Below are 15,805 nucleotides of genomic sequence, written 5' to 3'. Positions count from 1 at the left end.
ACATGAATAACCCTTTATTTATTGATTCCCTCTGAACAAAAATGAAATTGGGAGCTCATGTTTGAGCTCGAATTGACAGAAGCCATCTACAGGAGTGTGCAACTGTGATGACACATCCATTGGCGAGGAGTAAAACAAATAATGTAAGCAAGGCAACACCCATTGTTCCTGTCTAAAATGGCATAAAAAAAAGGTAATTTGTAATCTCTTGGGATCCCTTCTAGAGCTTCTTTAGTCCATCTCTGATCTATTCTTCTTGCAATGTCTCTGGGCTATTGCCATTTCAATGTCTTCACTTTTTCAGTTATGTCACATACCTCTGTTTGTTCTCCTTGAGTAATGAGTGTCATATTGTTTCTTGTGCCTGTTGGCCCTTAGTTGATCAATTAATTATTGAAGGATGTAGCTCAGTTCTTCTCACTGGGGTGGCCTCAATCTAGGAGACTATCAAGGTATTGAATTAGAGAAAAACAACTACACTTATTAACTATTTATTTTAAGTGGTATGTCAGTAATTTTAAACAAGGAGGGGTACCATATCAATACCAATTTTTTGTTTTGTCAAAATTAAGTTCTTACATTCATGATTATAGCAGAAAAAGGTAAAAAAAAGAAAAAGAAGAAAAAGAAACATTGTACTATTTAAATGAAGTGAATGCTTTTATGTTCATGGAATTAAATTGGTATTTTATTCACAGGAAAATTGCCCATTCAATATATGTTTTTCATTATTAGTTACAGAAAACTTTAACATAGATAAAAAATAAACCTTTCAAATGTACAGGGTATTTGGGGGCATTTAACACTCCTATATACAGTTCAGTTGAATGTTAGGTATTGGTAGACAGGTTAATTGAAGTTTTAAAGAGCAAATAAACCTACAACAAAGTAAAAGTTCCCTGCTATTCCTTAAAACAAGTCCACAATATTTGTGGGTTTTGGTTTGGAAAAAAAACACAAAACACAAAAACATAGCAATGAACAAAAGAAAATTCACACACACATAAATATAAAATAGGAAAACATACATGCAAGTAAAATACATGAAAGGTTTGCTGAGTTCATAAACTTGATCATGGTACCTTAGCAGGGTTAGGTTAAGTCTATTTTGTTTCAAGTAATTTAAGTGTTTCAGTTACACCTCAGACCCCAGAGGACATACAGTTGTAGCTGAAAACTGTGAAGATTCCAGTTGTTTGAGTTAACACAGTGGGATGTGCAAACCTTGGACTCTGCCATAGAAATCCAAAGCAATCCAAATATTTCACCGTTTGTCCTCATCTTCACTCAGCTCAGTCAACAGGAAGCGTTACAGTTTTCTCCAAGCTGAATGAGTGTCAACAAACTTGTAAAATATAACATTGATAGATAAGTATAGTATAGAAGAAAATCACTGAAAGACATGGTTTCAAATGAAGGATGTCAATATGTTTATGTACAGTTGTAGGTTGATTCTGCAACAAGATCACACGGTTGGGAACAAAGTGCACTACAAGGTAGTCAGGTAGATCCCAAGGACTGAATGGCCATTACAGTATAGAAGTCGACTAAACAATCTATGTTTGCTGCATAATAACAAACAAATACTATGGCAATGCTTCCATCACCGAATCCTTAATTTAACATTTTGAAGGTACTTCGAGGTACAATACTGTGCATATCTGAGATTAGAGGCATATGCAGTAATAGGGCAATGATGTGAAAAGATTGTGATGGTGTGTGGATAGCCACTACTTTCTTCTCTACCCTCCACCTGCCAACTTAATTTTAAACAATAAATAAATTGAACATTAAAAAACACATATATAAATGCATAGCTTTAGAAAAAAAAAAAAGGGTTGAATGATGCTTAGTCATTGTCGTAGATGCAATCTGCCAGAAATGAAAAAAATAGATGTAATCAGGCACGACACACACAATATATACTTTGCTATCTATTAACAACTTTAAACAAATACTTATTTTAAATGTAAAATGACTGCATTAATTCAATACACTTTTAATGAATTTAGGAGCGTGAGACCATAAATCCTATTTCATAGATCTGGACATCAAATCTAAATTGAGAGTAAAATCAGCAATTGAAACAGATACTAATTGTGCAGAAATGTGATAATTTAAGATGACAAAATGATTAACATAATGATTGCAACATACCTTCACCAATGTCATCGTAAATATCAGCATCCCTGAAAAAAAAAAGAAAAAAACATTTAGAAACATAAGGGGTTACCTCATATAAAATTAAATCTGAAATAATTTGTAGGCTTGTTTGCGCATCTGTATGTTTGTAAAGTACACATTTTAGGAGTACACTGAGATCATCAAATATTTAAGACCTAGGGCCAGACTACATCAAAACTTTGACCCACCCGCTAATAGAAAACTACAAACCTGTTCATCATAGTGGTTACATTTATGATTAGAAGAAAGTGGCATTTTACTAAAAATGAAGCTGCAACTGTGTACAGTTCTGTAGTTTTCGATTAGTGGGTGGGTCAAATTTTGATTTAACAATAGTAGAGGGTTTTGTACCAATTACGAGAAAGTAAACAGAGGTTTTAGCACAGAAACAGTTTTGTTGAAATGCTGCCAATGATACTGAGCAGTGATATCAGTTAAATCAGACACTGGTGTAACAAAATAATTGATACACATATGAAAACATTGTGTTCCTGATTCTCTGAATTGCTTTGTTATTTTTCCGACAAATGAATGAAATAAATACCCAGCCCACTGCTACTGCTACTTCTACTGCTAAAACCTAACCTGAAGGCTCCTACTGGGGCAGACAATGATGCATGCTGCAGTACAGCACTGTTTAGTAGTTTGTGAGGTGAACATAGAGGTGACCAGATTTATATGGGCTACAGAACAGAATCTTATGTAAAACCTTTGCTACATTGACAGTGTGAAACTTGTACTTTTGTAATTAACTTTATATGATACTTACTCTGCAATAATGTTGGTGGTTGAAACAAAACCAACTGTTAAAACAGAAACAGAAAATTTTACACTTTTTCAGCACAAATTCCAAGGTCCATTACATAGCAACTCTCATTATGTTTCAATACGATTTCAAGCTTTAAGCACCATAACTTCTAGTTGCCAGCAGAAGCTGTTTAATGCCTAAAAATGCAATTGTTGGGTCTATTTTATGACTGTTTCCCTAATTGTAGTAGTGGTTGCAGGAAGCAGGAAGTCCTGCCATGACCTGGTTGCTTTGTAACATATTGTACATTTCTTTCAATTACCACATCTAAGCTGTTGTACAAAAACAATAGCACAAATGCATGACATCTGGCTGCCTTTTGATTGAATATGTCACTTTGTTAGATTAGTTCCTCATGTCACTCCTGGAAATACTCTAACGTGTGCGTCCTGAACATGTGCTGTGGTACAGTTGGTAGATCTGCTACATGACGTGATTTGGACCTGAATATCTGTGCAGTGCATTTTCTTATTCTTAGAATGCTCCGTTTATCTCCCCCTAGACTCAGCCTTAATTGTGCTTGACTGACTGTTCTAGTCCTTATCTCAACTACCCTGGCCGAGTGTGAAACCAGCTACCCCAACAAAATGTTCATGTATCGGTAATTTGCATGAAATATTTTAAAAAGGGCGATACACATAAATGTTTTTCAAAGCTGAAACTCCAAACAATTTCAACTGAGGACTGAAACGAGACTGAAAGGACCACTTTAGTGTACAGTGGGCCTGAAATTGGCATGATAAGGCAAATCGATGTCTTGGAGAAAAAGCACACAGATCTGAACGTACATTTCCCATCCTCATTCCTGCAGATCAACTTGTTGCCCACAGCCTTCTGAATCACGTCCAAAACCTCCCCAGGTTTGAGAGGTAGGTCCTTGTTTCCCCACTTCTTATTTGCCAGCGGGGTCACTATTGTAATTTTGTAAAGCACTTGGATTTCACCATCATACTGTAGGAAGGAATAACAGAAGTAAAAACTAATTATAGGAGAACACTGCAGTATATAACAAAAATTCCCAAAGGCAGTACAGGCTGATTTCTAAGATTTATACTTGTTTAAGCTTGTAAATATTGCAATCAAGCACATGGAGGCTTATTGCCAATACCAACTTGCAATGCACAGTGCCGTGAGCAGCAGAGAAAAAACTGGCTACATTTCCAGTGACTAAGATGTTGTGTTTGCTTTTTGGGATGATTAAGGAATGAAGGGTCTGTTCAGGAATCGATTGAGAAACACAGAGAGGTTTGTTTGCGTAACTTCTCACTCAGACATGTTGCAGAAGACCTGGTTAAAGACTGCTTTACCAGAAGTACTGAGTAGACAGACAACTAACAAAAGACAGCTGTTCACGATGTATTTAATAAGGGATGTAATCCTATTGATACTGGAATAGTGTGCCATTATTCCCAATGCAAGGAGAAGCTGGTCTGTTCTCTCTGCCTAATCTCCTCTTCTAAATATTTGTAGGATGAAGCTACTGTAAATGACACTTACTTTGAACTTCTTTCTAAACTCCTTCTCCTCCTTTTCAAACTTCTTCTGCTTTTTGGGGTCTTTCTCTTCTGGCTTTTCCTTAACTGGCTTTAACTTTGGGAGACTAAATAGAAAAAAAAATAGAGAATGAAAATTGCAACATTATGGGATGTCAGGTTAAACAGCGGAAGAAAGCTCTGCCAAGACATTCTGGACCCGCAGCAGTGAAATTACTGGATTAGGATGATCTGATGCCAAATACGCCAGGATGTTCATAGGTGACATAAAGCACTTTGACTCCGGTGACCCTTAAGCACTTTTAACATGGATTTACTGTGGTTTTACCTTTGATCTTTCAGTGGCTTCCTAGGAGCTCAACATGCAGTCACTGCGACTTCATGAGTAAGCTATAGTAAACATCCCTTAGAAACCTTTAAAATTGTATATTACAGTCACGGGACTCCCAAGGTCCAGTGCAGTAGTACAGCAAAACAATGGTAAAGCCGTAGTAAAACCAGGTAAAAGTGCCAACATTCTATCTGAACCCCAGAGCTCAATATTCCATTATTGCTGCTCACACTCCAGTTTAGGGGTATGTACCGAATAGGGCTGTGATTCATTACCTTGAAGCCGGTGGGGGCGGAGGGAAGCTTTGAGACTCCACATCATCATAGATCTCATCATCTGCCACCGGGGCTGACTTGTCTAGAGAGAGAGAGAGAGAGAGAGAGAGAGAGAGAGAGAGAGAGAGAGAGAGAGAGAGAGAGAGAGAGAGAGAGAGAGAGAGAGAGAGAGGGGGGCAAGGTATGATAGTTGAGGTTTAATAGCTTTAGAGGCAACTTCTCTCTTTTAGGAATTTATCACAGTTACTTTTGACCATTTGGCATGCTGCAGAACTGTGTAATATGTCTTGTTGCAGCTTATTAAGATCCTCATGCAATTTTGTCTTTGCCATTGTAATTAATTAACTGGAATGCTATGTGCTAGTTCTTCCTCCTCCATTTTTAAGTTGCACATAAAACATTTCTACAGGAGGTATTGCAGAAGCAATGTTAAATAAGAGTATGTGTGTAAATATTCACATGTGTATTACCTTCTGAAAACTTTGCTGGAGGAGGCACTCTGAAAAAGTAAACAGAACAATCATTCAATCTATAGTTCCTGCGTGAATGGTACCAAATCATAGTATCTGAAGCAGATGGGAGATTAACTGTGTTATGTCATAAAGCACGAGGCAGAAAAAAGTGTCTGATGAAGGTCGTCTTTTCGAATCGCCAGCATCACAGCAGAGTAACAGCTGCAATATGATTTTGCTCCAGCAGAGGTCTGTATATTCTTTGTTAAAACTGTCATTTATCGGTTTTGTTTCCATGTTTTATGAGTGTTGTATTTGCCTTTACTCTACAACCTCTTTTACATGGTGTTAACATCTGTGTATTTCAGAGAATCATATAGCCTACAATAAATGCTTAAAACTCTCAACATAGAACATTTAAATATGAGCTTCGTATGACACACAAACAAAACTCTGCTAGTGTGTGATGCCAGCAATGCAAACCTGAGGTACATAGAAGTACAGGTAGGGTGTGGCTAAGGTATAGCGGAGAGTTTTGGCCTCAGTGGGAGTAGTCTCTAGTTACAAATCCCACGGCCCATTCTAGCTCCACTATACCAGAGAAAAAAGACAGCCGAAACATACATTGCTACAGCAATATCTGTTTCATGTCTTTTTTTTATTTAAATCAAAGTGTGGGGTCAATATATATATATATATATATATATATATATTGACCCCACACTTTGATTTAAATAAATATATATATATATATATATATAATAAAAAAAGTTTTAAGATTATGGGTCTATATATACATATATACACACACATATACATAAATTACATAATTTCCATTATGTGTATCTGTTCCTGTCCATATCACTATCGATCTATAAACTATGCTCTTAGCTGTTTGTAGCAACAACATTACACAACATGACTGATAGTTAATGATTTTGAGGACAAGAATAAATCTACATATCAACCCATAATCTAGTAATTTACATTTGGAAGGTGCATTCCTCTTTATTGTAGCATGCACAATATGTTTCCTTTACAGCTGCAAATACTTTTATTGAATATTAGAAAATACATCCTGATTTTGTTATAAGGTACATACCAGGTGTATTAATATATGTTAACAGAAAGGTGATTAATAAAACAATCTGTTCAATTGTTGGAATGATGTTATGCATGCTACAATCTTCACTAAACACACCATTCGCTGATTGATTTCTGTTGAGAAGAGAGAAAAAGTTTATTGGTTTTAGGATGGTCAAAAAACAATCGTCCTTTCAAATTAGGCATTTTAAAGGTGCAAAATGTATATTTTTTCTAAGGCTTCATGTTGTAATGAGCGAATTTAAACCATGTCAAATTAAAATAAATAAAACTTTCACTGAAGTTTATTTGTGCAATTTTCATTTGAGAAAACAGTGCATTCTGACGTAAAATTATTTCGATTGCGGGATTATTTCAGAAATTCAGAAAAGAGAACAGGCACTCCACGAACTGGGTTTAAAAAAAAGAGACCCTGAATTCTAACAATATAAACAAATGCATTGCTATTGGTTTGCTTTTCATATGCTCTTCAGTGTTTTTTCAGGGCTGGGCTTAAATAGCATCATTGTGAACAAATAAGCACTGATGCTCTTTATTTCTGGATAACATTTCCAGCAGCCTTGCAATGAAATTCAATTAAACATAACCCGTAACTCTTAAACAAACTCTTGGCCATGCTTATTTTTCTCCCTGCTTTGTTAACAATCCTGTATGTAAAGGAAAATCAATTACCTAATATTGCAAGGTCAAAAATGAAATATTTAAGTAGTCATCATTTAACAACTTAAAATGTTGTGTTATTCCAATGAGGGGGAGAAAAAAAAGAAAAGCACTACTTAGAATCAAGCATTATGAATAACCGACATAAGCACTGTTTTCCTGAATGTAACTTGCAAAAGGGCTTTTTTGTTTGTTTGTCTGTTTGTTTGCACTTTATAGTATTTAACAGCCAAATGCTAACTTTTGCACCCTCAAATCGGAGTTTCAGTATTAGTCTGGATTTCTGATTGGTAGCAGATTAATTTAGGGGAGATCAAGCATTAGTTCCAGCAGATTCAACTGTGGCCCAGTGGCATCTTACAAATGTACAATTTCCCCATTACTGTCGGGCAAAATTTTCTTTCTGTCATCCCTGCCCGTTATCATCCTCAGCAGTCCCCGGGACCAGGTGTTGACCTTAGAATCCTCCTGCAATGCAGAACTTCAGGGAGTGTTGGTGGATGTCAGTCAGAAAGAAGAATACAACAAGCACACACAGCATGACTTCCACCTCCACAGCTACTCACAGACACTGTCACAGAGGTAGACTATTGCAACGTGCCACGTTACAGAGCCCTGACACATCAAAATGAGCAGTTTTTACAGAGAGATGATGTAGTTTTCTCATTTTACTTAAACTGCTTAATTAGATTTTTGTCATTTGTGAATATCTTTTCTCTTCCATGTACACTACCGGTCAAAAGTTTTAGAACACCCCCATTTCCCCAGTTTTTATTGAATTTAAAGCAGTTCAAGTCCAGTGAATAACCTGAAATGGTACAAACGTAAGCGGTAAACTGAGGCTAAAAAAGTTTAGGTTTACATCCGATTTACAGTTTCCGTGTCGCGCACCATCATTCAGAGCCCGGGTGGTAAATGTGCAGTCTGCTCAGGGTGGGGGGGGGGGGGGGGTCTCATTCAGATGGTCACAGATCACTGTTTCGATTGTATTTCTTTGCAAATAGGCTTTTTTTTGTAAATGCGGGTGGGGCGGGGGGGTATAAAAAACTAATTTTTCACATCAAAGAATGCTTCACATCGTAGAAAGCTGAGAGTCTCAACTTTCATGGGATACCAAACACTTGGCAAACACCACAACAGTGAAGAGTACACATTTTATTTTTTATCTCTAATTGTTTATTTGTTCTATGCTTTAATTTTAGAGTACATTGAGACATTAAGCTGCGTACATTTCAATACAAACTTAAAAAATTGAGGTGTTTCTAAAACTTTTGATCAGGAGTGTAGTTATTTATGTCAGTTTATAACATTGTTTTTGAATGTTTTAACAACACCGCCCTAGAGTCTACACATTTCCACAACATCACATCGTTCTGTGTTTAACTTTACTGCCATGTTGTAACATTAGTGCTTAGCAGGACTGCCTTCAAGCAGGCAGTGTGACACCGTGGTTGAAGAAGAACAGTGTGAAAACAGTGAATTGCCTTCTCAAAGTCCTGACCTCCATCTTGCACTATGTCTTCTCTCACTAGGGTAGAAGCTGTGCTGGGGGAGGTCTGGTACAGTAATCCTCTGGGCATCTATTAATTGCAGCAGATATGCAGAACAAAGGTAGGCCTCTTTCTTCTAAAATACACTTGATATAGCTTCTTCTTTTTATTTTATTTTTATTTTGTGTGCCTTCCCCATTCTTTTTGTATCAGTAAATAGTCTGCCATCCTTTGCTAAGCACAAAATGGAGAAGTCAAGAACATAGCTGGTGCAGAAGGCTGATACTCATCTTCACAAATTGTTGTGGGGAAACATAATTTTAATACAGCAGCGCTCTGTGTCTAAACAGAAATGGAAAGAAAAATGTATACTGCCTTACAGTAACTTCCCTTATTTCTTAGGGCCCTTTCCAATTTTTGTTGTCCACCAAAGAAGAATGTTTAGCTACTGTGCCTAATATGGATTTTATTTAAATGTATTAATATATATACATATGTTAAGATGAATATGTGATGTTTCTGAAAAAGGTATAAATCTTTTCAAAAGCAGCCTAAAGCATTCCCTTCCCTTTCCATTGGTCTCTTGCTATAGTAATGCATTTTGTGTCTTTCTTTGGTTTAACTGCTTCAAAAGTCAGAAGGAAATACGAAACACAGTGAATACCTAGATAACATACAGATAACGTAATAATAATAATAATAATAATAATAATAATAATAAGTAGCCAGAGTAGAAGCTAGGTGAAAATAAGACTGGACTTCCTACCTCACGTTCAACTCTGCGTCATCGAGGTCGTGATAAATTTCATCTTCTTCAGGTGGTGGAGGTAAAATAACTATTAAAAGATGATAAAATCTTATAAGGTGCATGGTAAAAATGAAGATGATTAATATAAGTTAGCACCCACACACGTATGTATACGCTCCAAGGCATTATTAAGGCAAACTCAAATCAACCTATCAATCTGTTTAAGATGACCATCAGGATCATATATCCTTAAGTGTGAAGGTGAAACTGACACCAAAAAAGAGGAGGAGGCAGAATTCACACACATATTATCCCGAATTTATAATGTACTTGAAATTACTGTTTAATTGTGTTTTGTGTATCATTCCCTTTTTCATTTTCTTATGTGGACAATCTGTGTGCAAGTGCTACTGTCAAAATCCCATGTGAGGTACTATTTAACTGTGATTGAAACCAGGTGACACTGAGTTACCATTAGGGAGCATTTTGTTTTAAATTGCCTGCTGTGGAGGTTGTGACAAAAAGTAAAAACATGTTTCTTAATATCTGCTCCCTGCTTTCTTTCTATGAATTTGGAAGTTGATGCTTTGTTTTTGTTTTTACTGGTGCATTACCACCTTGTATAATTTCCCATGCTTTCACTGTATCCTATTTTACCATGATGTGTAATTATGAAATTATGAAAACCACGTGTGAGTTCCAATTAAAGCTTAGGAAATGAAAGTGTCTGGCATTTTGCCACTTACCTCCACCTCGAGTGCCACTGAGAAGAGAAAAAAAAAAAAAAAAGACAAGATTTAGAGTTTGGCAACACATTAGTTTAAGATTACTCTCCTGATATTTAAGCACCACATTCTATTTTGTACTTTATTTAATTGTGTTATTTTAGAACATGTATCTCATATTTCAGCTGGACTCTTAGTTAAAATATTACAGACCTGATGTACACACTTGAAAATATATCCTGAAATCTCCAACCGCTTTCAATTTGAAAACAGTTAAAAAGTGCAAGTCAGCAAATTATGGAATCAATTCAAAAGTTGAACTGAACTGGAACAAAACCAGAAGACTGAAGAGCAACTCCACATCTTTCCAGTAGAGGACACTCTAGCCATGCTTTTTCCCTGCCTGACCGACCATGGCTGATTCATTCAGATGGTTGGTGTAACACTGGATCACAGAGAGCCACCGGATCACAGAGAGCCATAAAGAGAAACCATTGCCAGTTAGCACCATATGTTTAATCCAGTAAGCCACAGAACTCACACTCGAAGCTGTAGTCAGGGTACTTGTCCAGGATTTTACAGACACTCAGCACTAACAAAGGGGTTCACACAGATAGTTTTGCTCTACCTGTTCAAGTCGTCCTGGGATGCAACATCATCATAAACCTCAGGGTCCTCCTCCACTCGCCTTTCGATGCCCAGGAGGGTTCCACTTCTCTGCTGCCTTTTCAAGATGTCGTAGTCAATCTCCACCGACTCGGTTTTCACGTAACCCACTACACGAAGGGAACACATGATACTGTTACAACCTTTGGAGTTCATGTCAAATGCAAAGACGACACCAAAAAAGAATAATTAAACCAAGGTGATGTCAAAGTGTTTTCCGTATTTTCAGGGCAGCCAGCTTTCAACATTTATTAATATCCTTTCTACATCTTTAGAGAAGTTGATTTAGGATTATAAAGCCATCTGTCTTTTTGTTACGTGACAGTTTTCTGAGGATGCCTGAAATACTTTACTTGCCTTACGATCATTCAGGACGATGGTTTGATTTTCTCTATCGTTGCAAAAAGGATGTGGTCACTACACACCACTTCTTTTTTCCCTAATTTGGATTTGCAAAGCCACCTGCAGTTGTATGCGATGAAAGCACAGACTGGCCCAAGTTCTGTTTTTACACCAATCGGAATTGTGTTGCGATTGGAGCAGCTAGTGATCCAAATGTGCGAGCAACCAAGAAGCCATGAGACTGAAGACTGCCCACCCCATCCTGGTGGGATTGGAGCAATTATATGCTGCCCCACCTGGGGATGCTTGGCTTAATCTTGCAATAGAATGCAGTATACATGTTCCAGTTCAGAAGTCACTCCTTTTAAAAGCTATATACTAGAAGAAGACATGTCAGAAACCACGTCCACTTGGCTAAGAGTATTTCTTTAGTGCAAACTGCAGACCAGTTTAAATGAACACAAACATGGATCATGAAAATCTATGAAGACTGATGCTTACATGAGCCATCTACATTTCTGCCCAGCCACTTTCCCTCTGGGTTGTCTGTGATGCGGATGATGTCGATGGCCTCCCCTTGCTTCATACACAGGTCGTTCTTGCCACCTTTGCAGTCCACTCTTGCCTTTACTTTGTGAATAACCTGCAGTGGGCCAGTCAGCTACAGAGAGGAGAGTGTGGGGGAAAAGGAGTTGCAGTACTGAATTCAAACTATGGTTTAAATTATGGTGTAGGGGGAGAGGTGCTCAAATGGCAATAGCTATAGTATGTTAAACATTATCTAGTAGACTCTGAGTCAAGTGGCCAGTTATCACGTATCATCACCTTAAATCGTTTCTTCAGATCCTGCTCTTTCTTCTCTCGTTCTTTCTGCTCCTTCTTCTCTTGCTCCAGTCGTTTCTTCTCCTCTTTCTCGCGCTTCTTCTCCTGTTCTTTCGATTCCTTGGATGACCTGTTCAGTGAAAATTCCGTAGAAGCTGATGTGTAAGAGGCTAAGTGACAGGAAATTACACAACTACATAAAGCAAAGGATCCCTCAGTGTCCTTCATTTTATTTTCTGGTATTACTATCTTGGCCCAGCAGGTGCATCCTGACCACCCTCACTCAATACATGATAAGACAGAAATACGTCCCTTGACTATACATAAGTTTGTGTTTATTATAATTGACCTTATTCATAATACATAATGCTGGGAAAAGCTTGTTTCTTTCTGTTGCTTCACATTACAAAAGTCTTACTTTGATATAAACACTCTTCATTTATGACATCCCAAAGATTGCCCCAACAGAGGAAGTAAACATGTCAGACAAAACCAGGACACTTACCATCGCTCCTCCAGATCCTCGTACATTTCCTCATCACTTCCATCTTCCTTTTAAAGTAAAAATAAATACACTGCAGTTTGATTATGGGACATTTCTGCACTTTTACGAGAGATAAAATATATACAAAATATGTTAAAGCTAACATGCCAGGCCTTCTGTGACCTGTAGAACAACTGCCGAGAGATATTGTGGGTTTGTGGTGAATTATGTTTGAAAATGTATTTATTTTAAAAGATTAAGTATTCAAAGAGTATTTCTTGGAAATATTTATGTGAGCTCTTGCACTTACTGGTAAAATACTTATTTCAAAAATAAAATAAAGTGATAATATTTGACACCAGAATTACAATTTAAATCTTTTTGAGCAGAAGATCAGCCTCACAGTTAAATGGTGCTTTTACACAAGCAATACTTGTGTATTTTAACACAGCGATACAGATTTGTAAATAAAGTTTGTAATATAGTTGTAGTCAAATTGCAGAATTATGATTCATAGACCAATATTAATACATTGCATTCTTGGTCAACCTTGTCAGCAGTTTGTCAGACTTGCATCTTTGAGTTAAATGTATTACACTGTACACAGTAGTGAATTATCCTTCCTTTTGAAACCAATATTATTTGTGCCATATGTTGCAATGTCAGCTGTGTGGTAATTTTTATATTTTTACCAGAAGTCCAAAGTGTAATTGCGTTTCTCTGGAAGTCATGTGGTCTCTTTCAGATATTCTATGAACAGAAAGCAAACCTCTTACCTCAGTCCACTGGTTTTGGCCAGAAAACCCTGAAGAGAAATATACAGGTTAGATTTTCACATTACCAGTGGCCAGTAACCAGTTAGAACCTCAAGTAGTGTAAATAACTCTTTCACCCCACATGGTGACTTTGCGAATCTGGGCATGTGTTAGAAATACTGAAATGCAAACACCAGTAGAGAGGGACTACACATCTTACTGCAAAACACTTATTTGATGTTTTCATTTTCTCATCTCAGAATTTGCAGTTGCCTCACAGGGAGTTCTTTCACTTTACTGAAGACACGTGCTTTCATGGGAAACGTAAGAGTGTAAAGATCCATGCATCTGATCCAACTACACAAAGAGCTGAACCACTGGGCCAAAGCCTTGCATGATGTTCTTTTAGCCTGGCCAACTCTCTTGGGAGGTACCTGTGATAGGGTTTCATATAATGTGACCTAATAGCTATTTGTAAAGTGGGGGTCTTAAAAAAACATAACAAAAAAGATCCTCTGTGTGTTGGGGGATTTAAGGAATGACCCGAACCTGTACCATCACAAGTAATCACTTAAACCTTTAGTGATGTCTGTGTGACTATGAAGCTCCAGTACCTTCTGCATTGTTCAGGACACCAACATCATCATAGTTCTCATCCGGATCTGGCTGGATTCTGAAATCATGATAATTCAAGCATCATCAGTCCAATATCTTAGTGGGTTAAACAGATGTCTAGGGGATAAGGAATAACATTTAAACAACACAAGAAAAGTCAATACTACTATGGCAAGAAACACGGTTTACAGGAAACCAAAGGGGTGCATTGTTGTAATTTACCTTCTGTTTTTACATTTACATAAGATTTGCATGTGTTGTCAGTTAAACTGGTTTAACAGGGGAATTATTTACTTAAAAAAAAAACCTCATATAACAGTACTGCAAAGCCCTGGTTTTGGAGAACCACAGTTGTATTTCAAGAGAAGACTCTTAATTGTGAATGTATGGCCAGACTCCCTCTATTATTAGTATTACATTCTTTGGGAAAAAAAAAAACTTTTTGTTCAACCAGTCTGGGTAAAGGACCTTTGTTCACTTTGTTCACCAAGATGTGAAGCCACAGGGTCTGATTTTATAGGTCCAGAGGCCTGACCACTACTCCACACTGATGCCTCCTACATCTGGTCAGTGAAGAGCTCTGCTGTGGAAAGATAGGAGTGACCCAGGTTCTGACTCATTCATAGGACATTCCTTGAGGCATTTACAGACAGGTTTATTTGCATTAAAATTATAGATGATTGCACATCAGTTTGAGGAACAATGCACAAGGAACACATGACACACGAACCAAAAAAAACTGGCAAATAATTAATGTTTTTTTCATTCTTTCTTTTTGAATCTTGTAGGTATTGTTGACTGTTTTCCCATCTGAAAATCAGGGGAAGACTGTTCCAATCGAATGAGCACTCCATCCTATCCCTTTTTAAAGAATGAGACCTGCATGAGAAATTAATAAATAACAGCAAATGGCCTTCCCTTCAGCTCATTTTAAATGCTTCTCTGTTTCTCTTGATTATTAACTTAACAGTTGTTGAGAAGGGAGATAAAGCTGCATGTTTCCATGACATAGGTGACATAAGTTTAGGCCAAGTATGATGGCATCATCTAATGGTAATAAACTCCCACATAGCTAAGTGAAGGTCTGACAAGCACCCTAAAGGTCAACAAGAAAAGGCAGCAACAAAAATAAAAGCAAAGATTTTTTTTTTTTTAAATGAGAGGATTTCCAAGTCTTTGTTGTGGATTAGAAAGTAAAGCTGTAAAAAAACAAAGACAAAAATACAACATATAAAAAATATAAATATTAATATAAATATAAAAACAAAATCTAGCCTTTTTGGCTTTGCTCTGCTCTTCAGTCTAATAAAGTGAGACAAGTTGCTTGGAAGAAGCTTGAAGGCTAAACTATTAATGATACTTTAATATATGCCTTTTTTGTCTTTTATGTCTAACCTAAAGTAGTTCAGACAGAACTAGCTTAACTTTGCAGTTCATACAGGTTGGTGTGAAAGTCTGAAAAAGGGTGATGGTGCAAGCTGTAGCACTGAATGAAAGCTGTTTTCAGACACGCAAAATGTCTTCATGTTTAATGAAAAAACAAAGGACACCGCAAAACAGGACAAAGGCATCAATAATATTCAAGTGACAGGAGGAAGTTGTCTCACTTGTTTCAGATCATCATGAACATACAGACACAAATAACTTGAGTGACACCAGAACAGTTTCCTGTGTCAGTAGCTGTAGCCACAGTTCGGTCTGTGTATTACTGATATGCTGGCTGAGAGCTTCGTCTAGTTGTAATTACAAAATGTAAGTGAACTCTCCACACCGAGCTCAGTGGCACCCGCCTCTGACTGTTAGAACACCAGAACGCACCACACTTCTATCTATTCAAAATAGAGCCATAAA

At 37.1% G+C, this 15,805-nt stretch overlaps 1 protein-coding gene across 6 annotated transcripts in view; it reads right to left on the bottom strand.

The window, feature by feature from the left end:
* Window positions 1-670: 670 nt before the first annotated feature.
* LOC136755513 (FYN-binding protein 1) overlaps window positions 671-15,805 on the bottom strand; it is a 37,829-nt gene continuing 22,694 nt past the window's right edge. For 4 of the 6 annotated variants that reach the window (XM_066712164.1, XM_066712163.1, XM_066712166.1 and 1 more), the window contains exons 4-19: window positions 13,954-14,012; window positions 13,361-13,389; window positions 12,606-12,652; window positions 12,104-12,230; window positions 11,780-11,939; window positions 10,899-11,046; window positions 10,292-10,308; window positions 9,564-9,633; window positions 7,669-7,788; window positions 5,562-5,590; window positions 5,092-5,173; window positions 4,490-4,592; window positions 3,781-3,943; window positions 2,954-2,987; window positions 2,158-2,189; window positions 671-1,872 (exon numbers count right to left, since the gene is read on the bottom strand). In XM_066712164.1, coding sequence (XP_066568261.1) covers window positions 1,850-1,872; window positions 2,158-2,189; window positions 2,954-2,987; window positions 3,781-3,943; window positions 4,490-4,592; window positions 5,092-5,173; window positions 5,562-5,590; window positions 7,669-7,788; window positions 9,564-9,633; window positions 10,292-10,308; window positions 10,899-11,046; window positions 11,780-11,939; window positions 12,104-12,230; window positions 12,606-12,652; window positions 13,361-13,389; window positions 13,954-14,012 — 1,243 coding nt within the window. In that variant the 3' untranslated portion in view covers window positions 671-1,849. Of the gene's footprint in view, window positions 1,873-2,157; window positions 2,190-2,953; window positions 2,988-3,780; window positions 3,944-4,489; window positions 4,593-5,091; window positions 5,174-5,561; window positions 5,591-7,668; window positions 7,789-9,563; window positions 9,634-10,291; window positions 10,309-10,898; window positions 11,047-11,779; window positions 11,940-12,103; window positions 12,231-12,605; window positions 12,653-13,360; window positions 13,390-13,953; window positions 14,013-15,805 lie in introns of those variants that run through there. The other 2 variants (XM_066712167.1, XR_010817681.1) reach the window with 2 other exon arrangements.

This window comes from Amia ocellicauda, chromosome 8 (genome assembly GCF_036373705.1).
Source record: "Amia ocellicauda isolate fAmiCal2 chromosome 8, fAmiCal2.hap1, whole genome shotgun sequence".
NCBI lineage: Eukaryota > Metazoa > Chordata > Actinopteri > Amiiformes > Amiidae > Amia > Amia ocellicauda.
The sequence above is the reverse complement of the archived record's forward strand: the minus strand, read 5'-3'. Positions and strand labels throughout refer to the sequence as shown.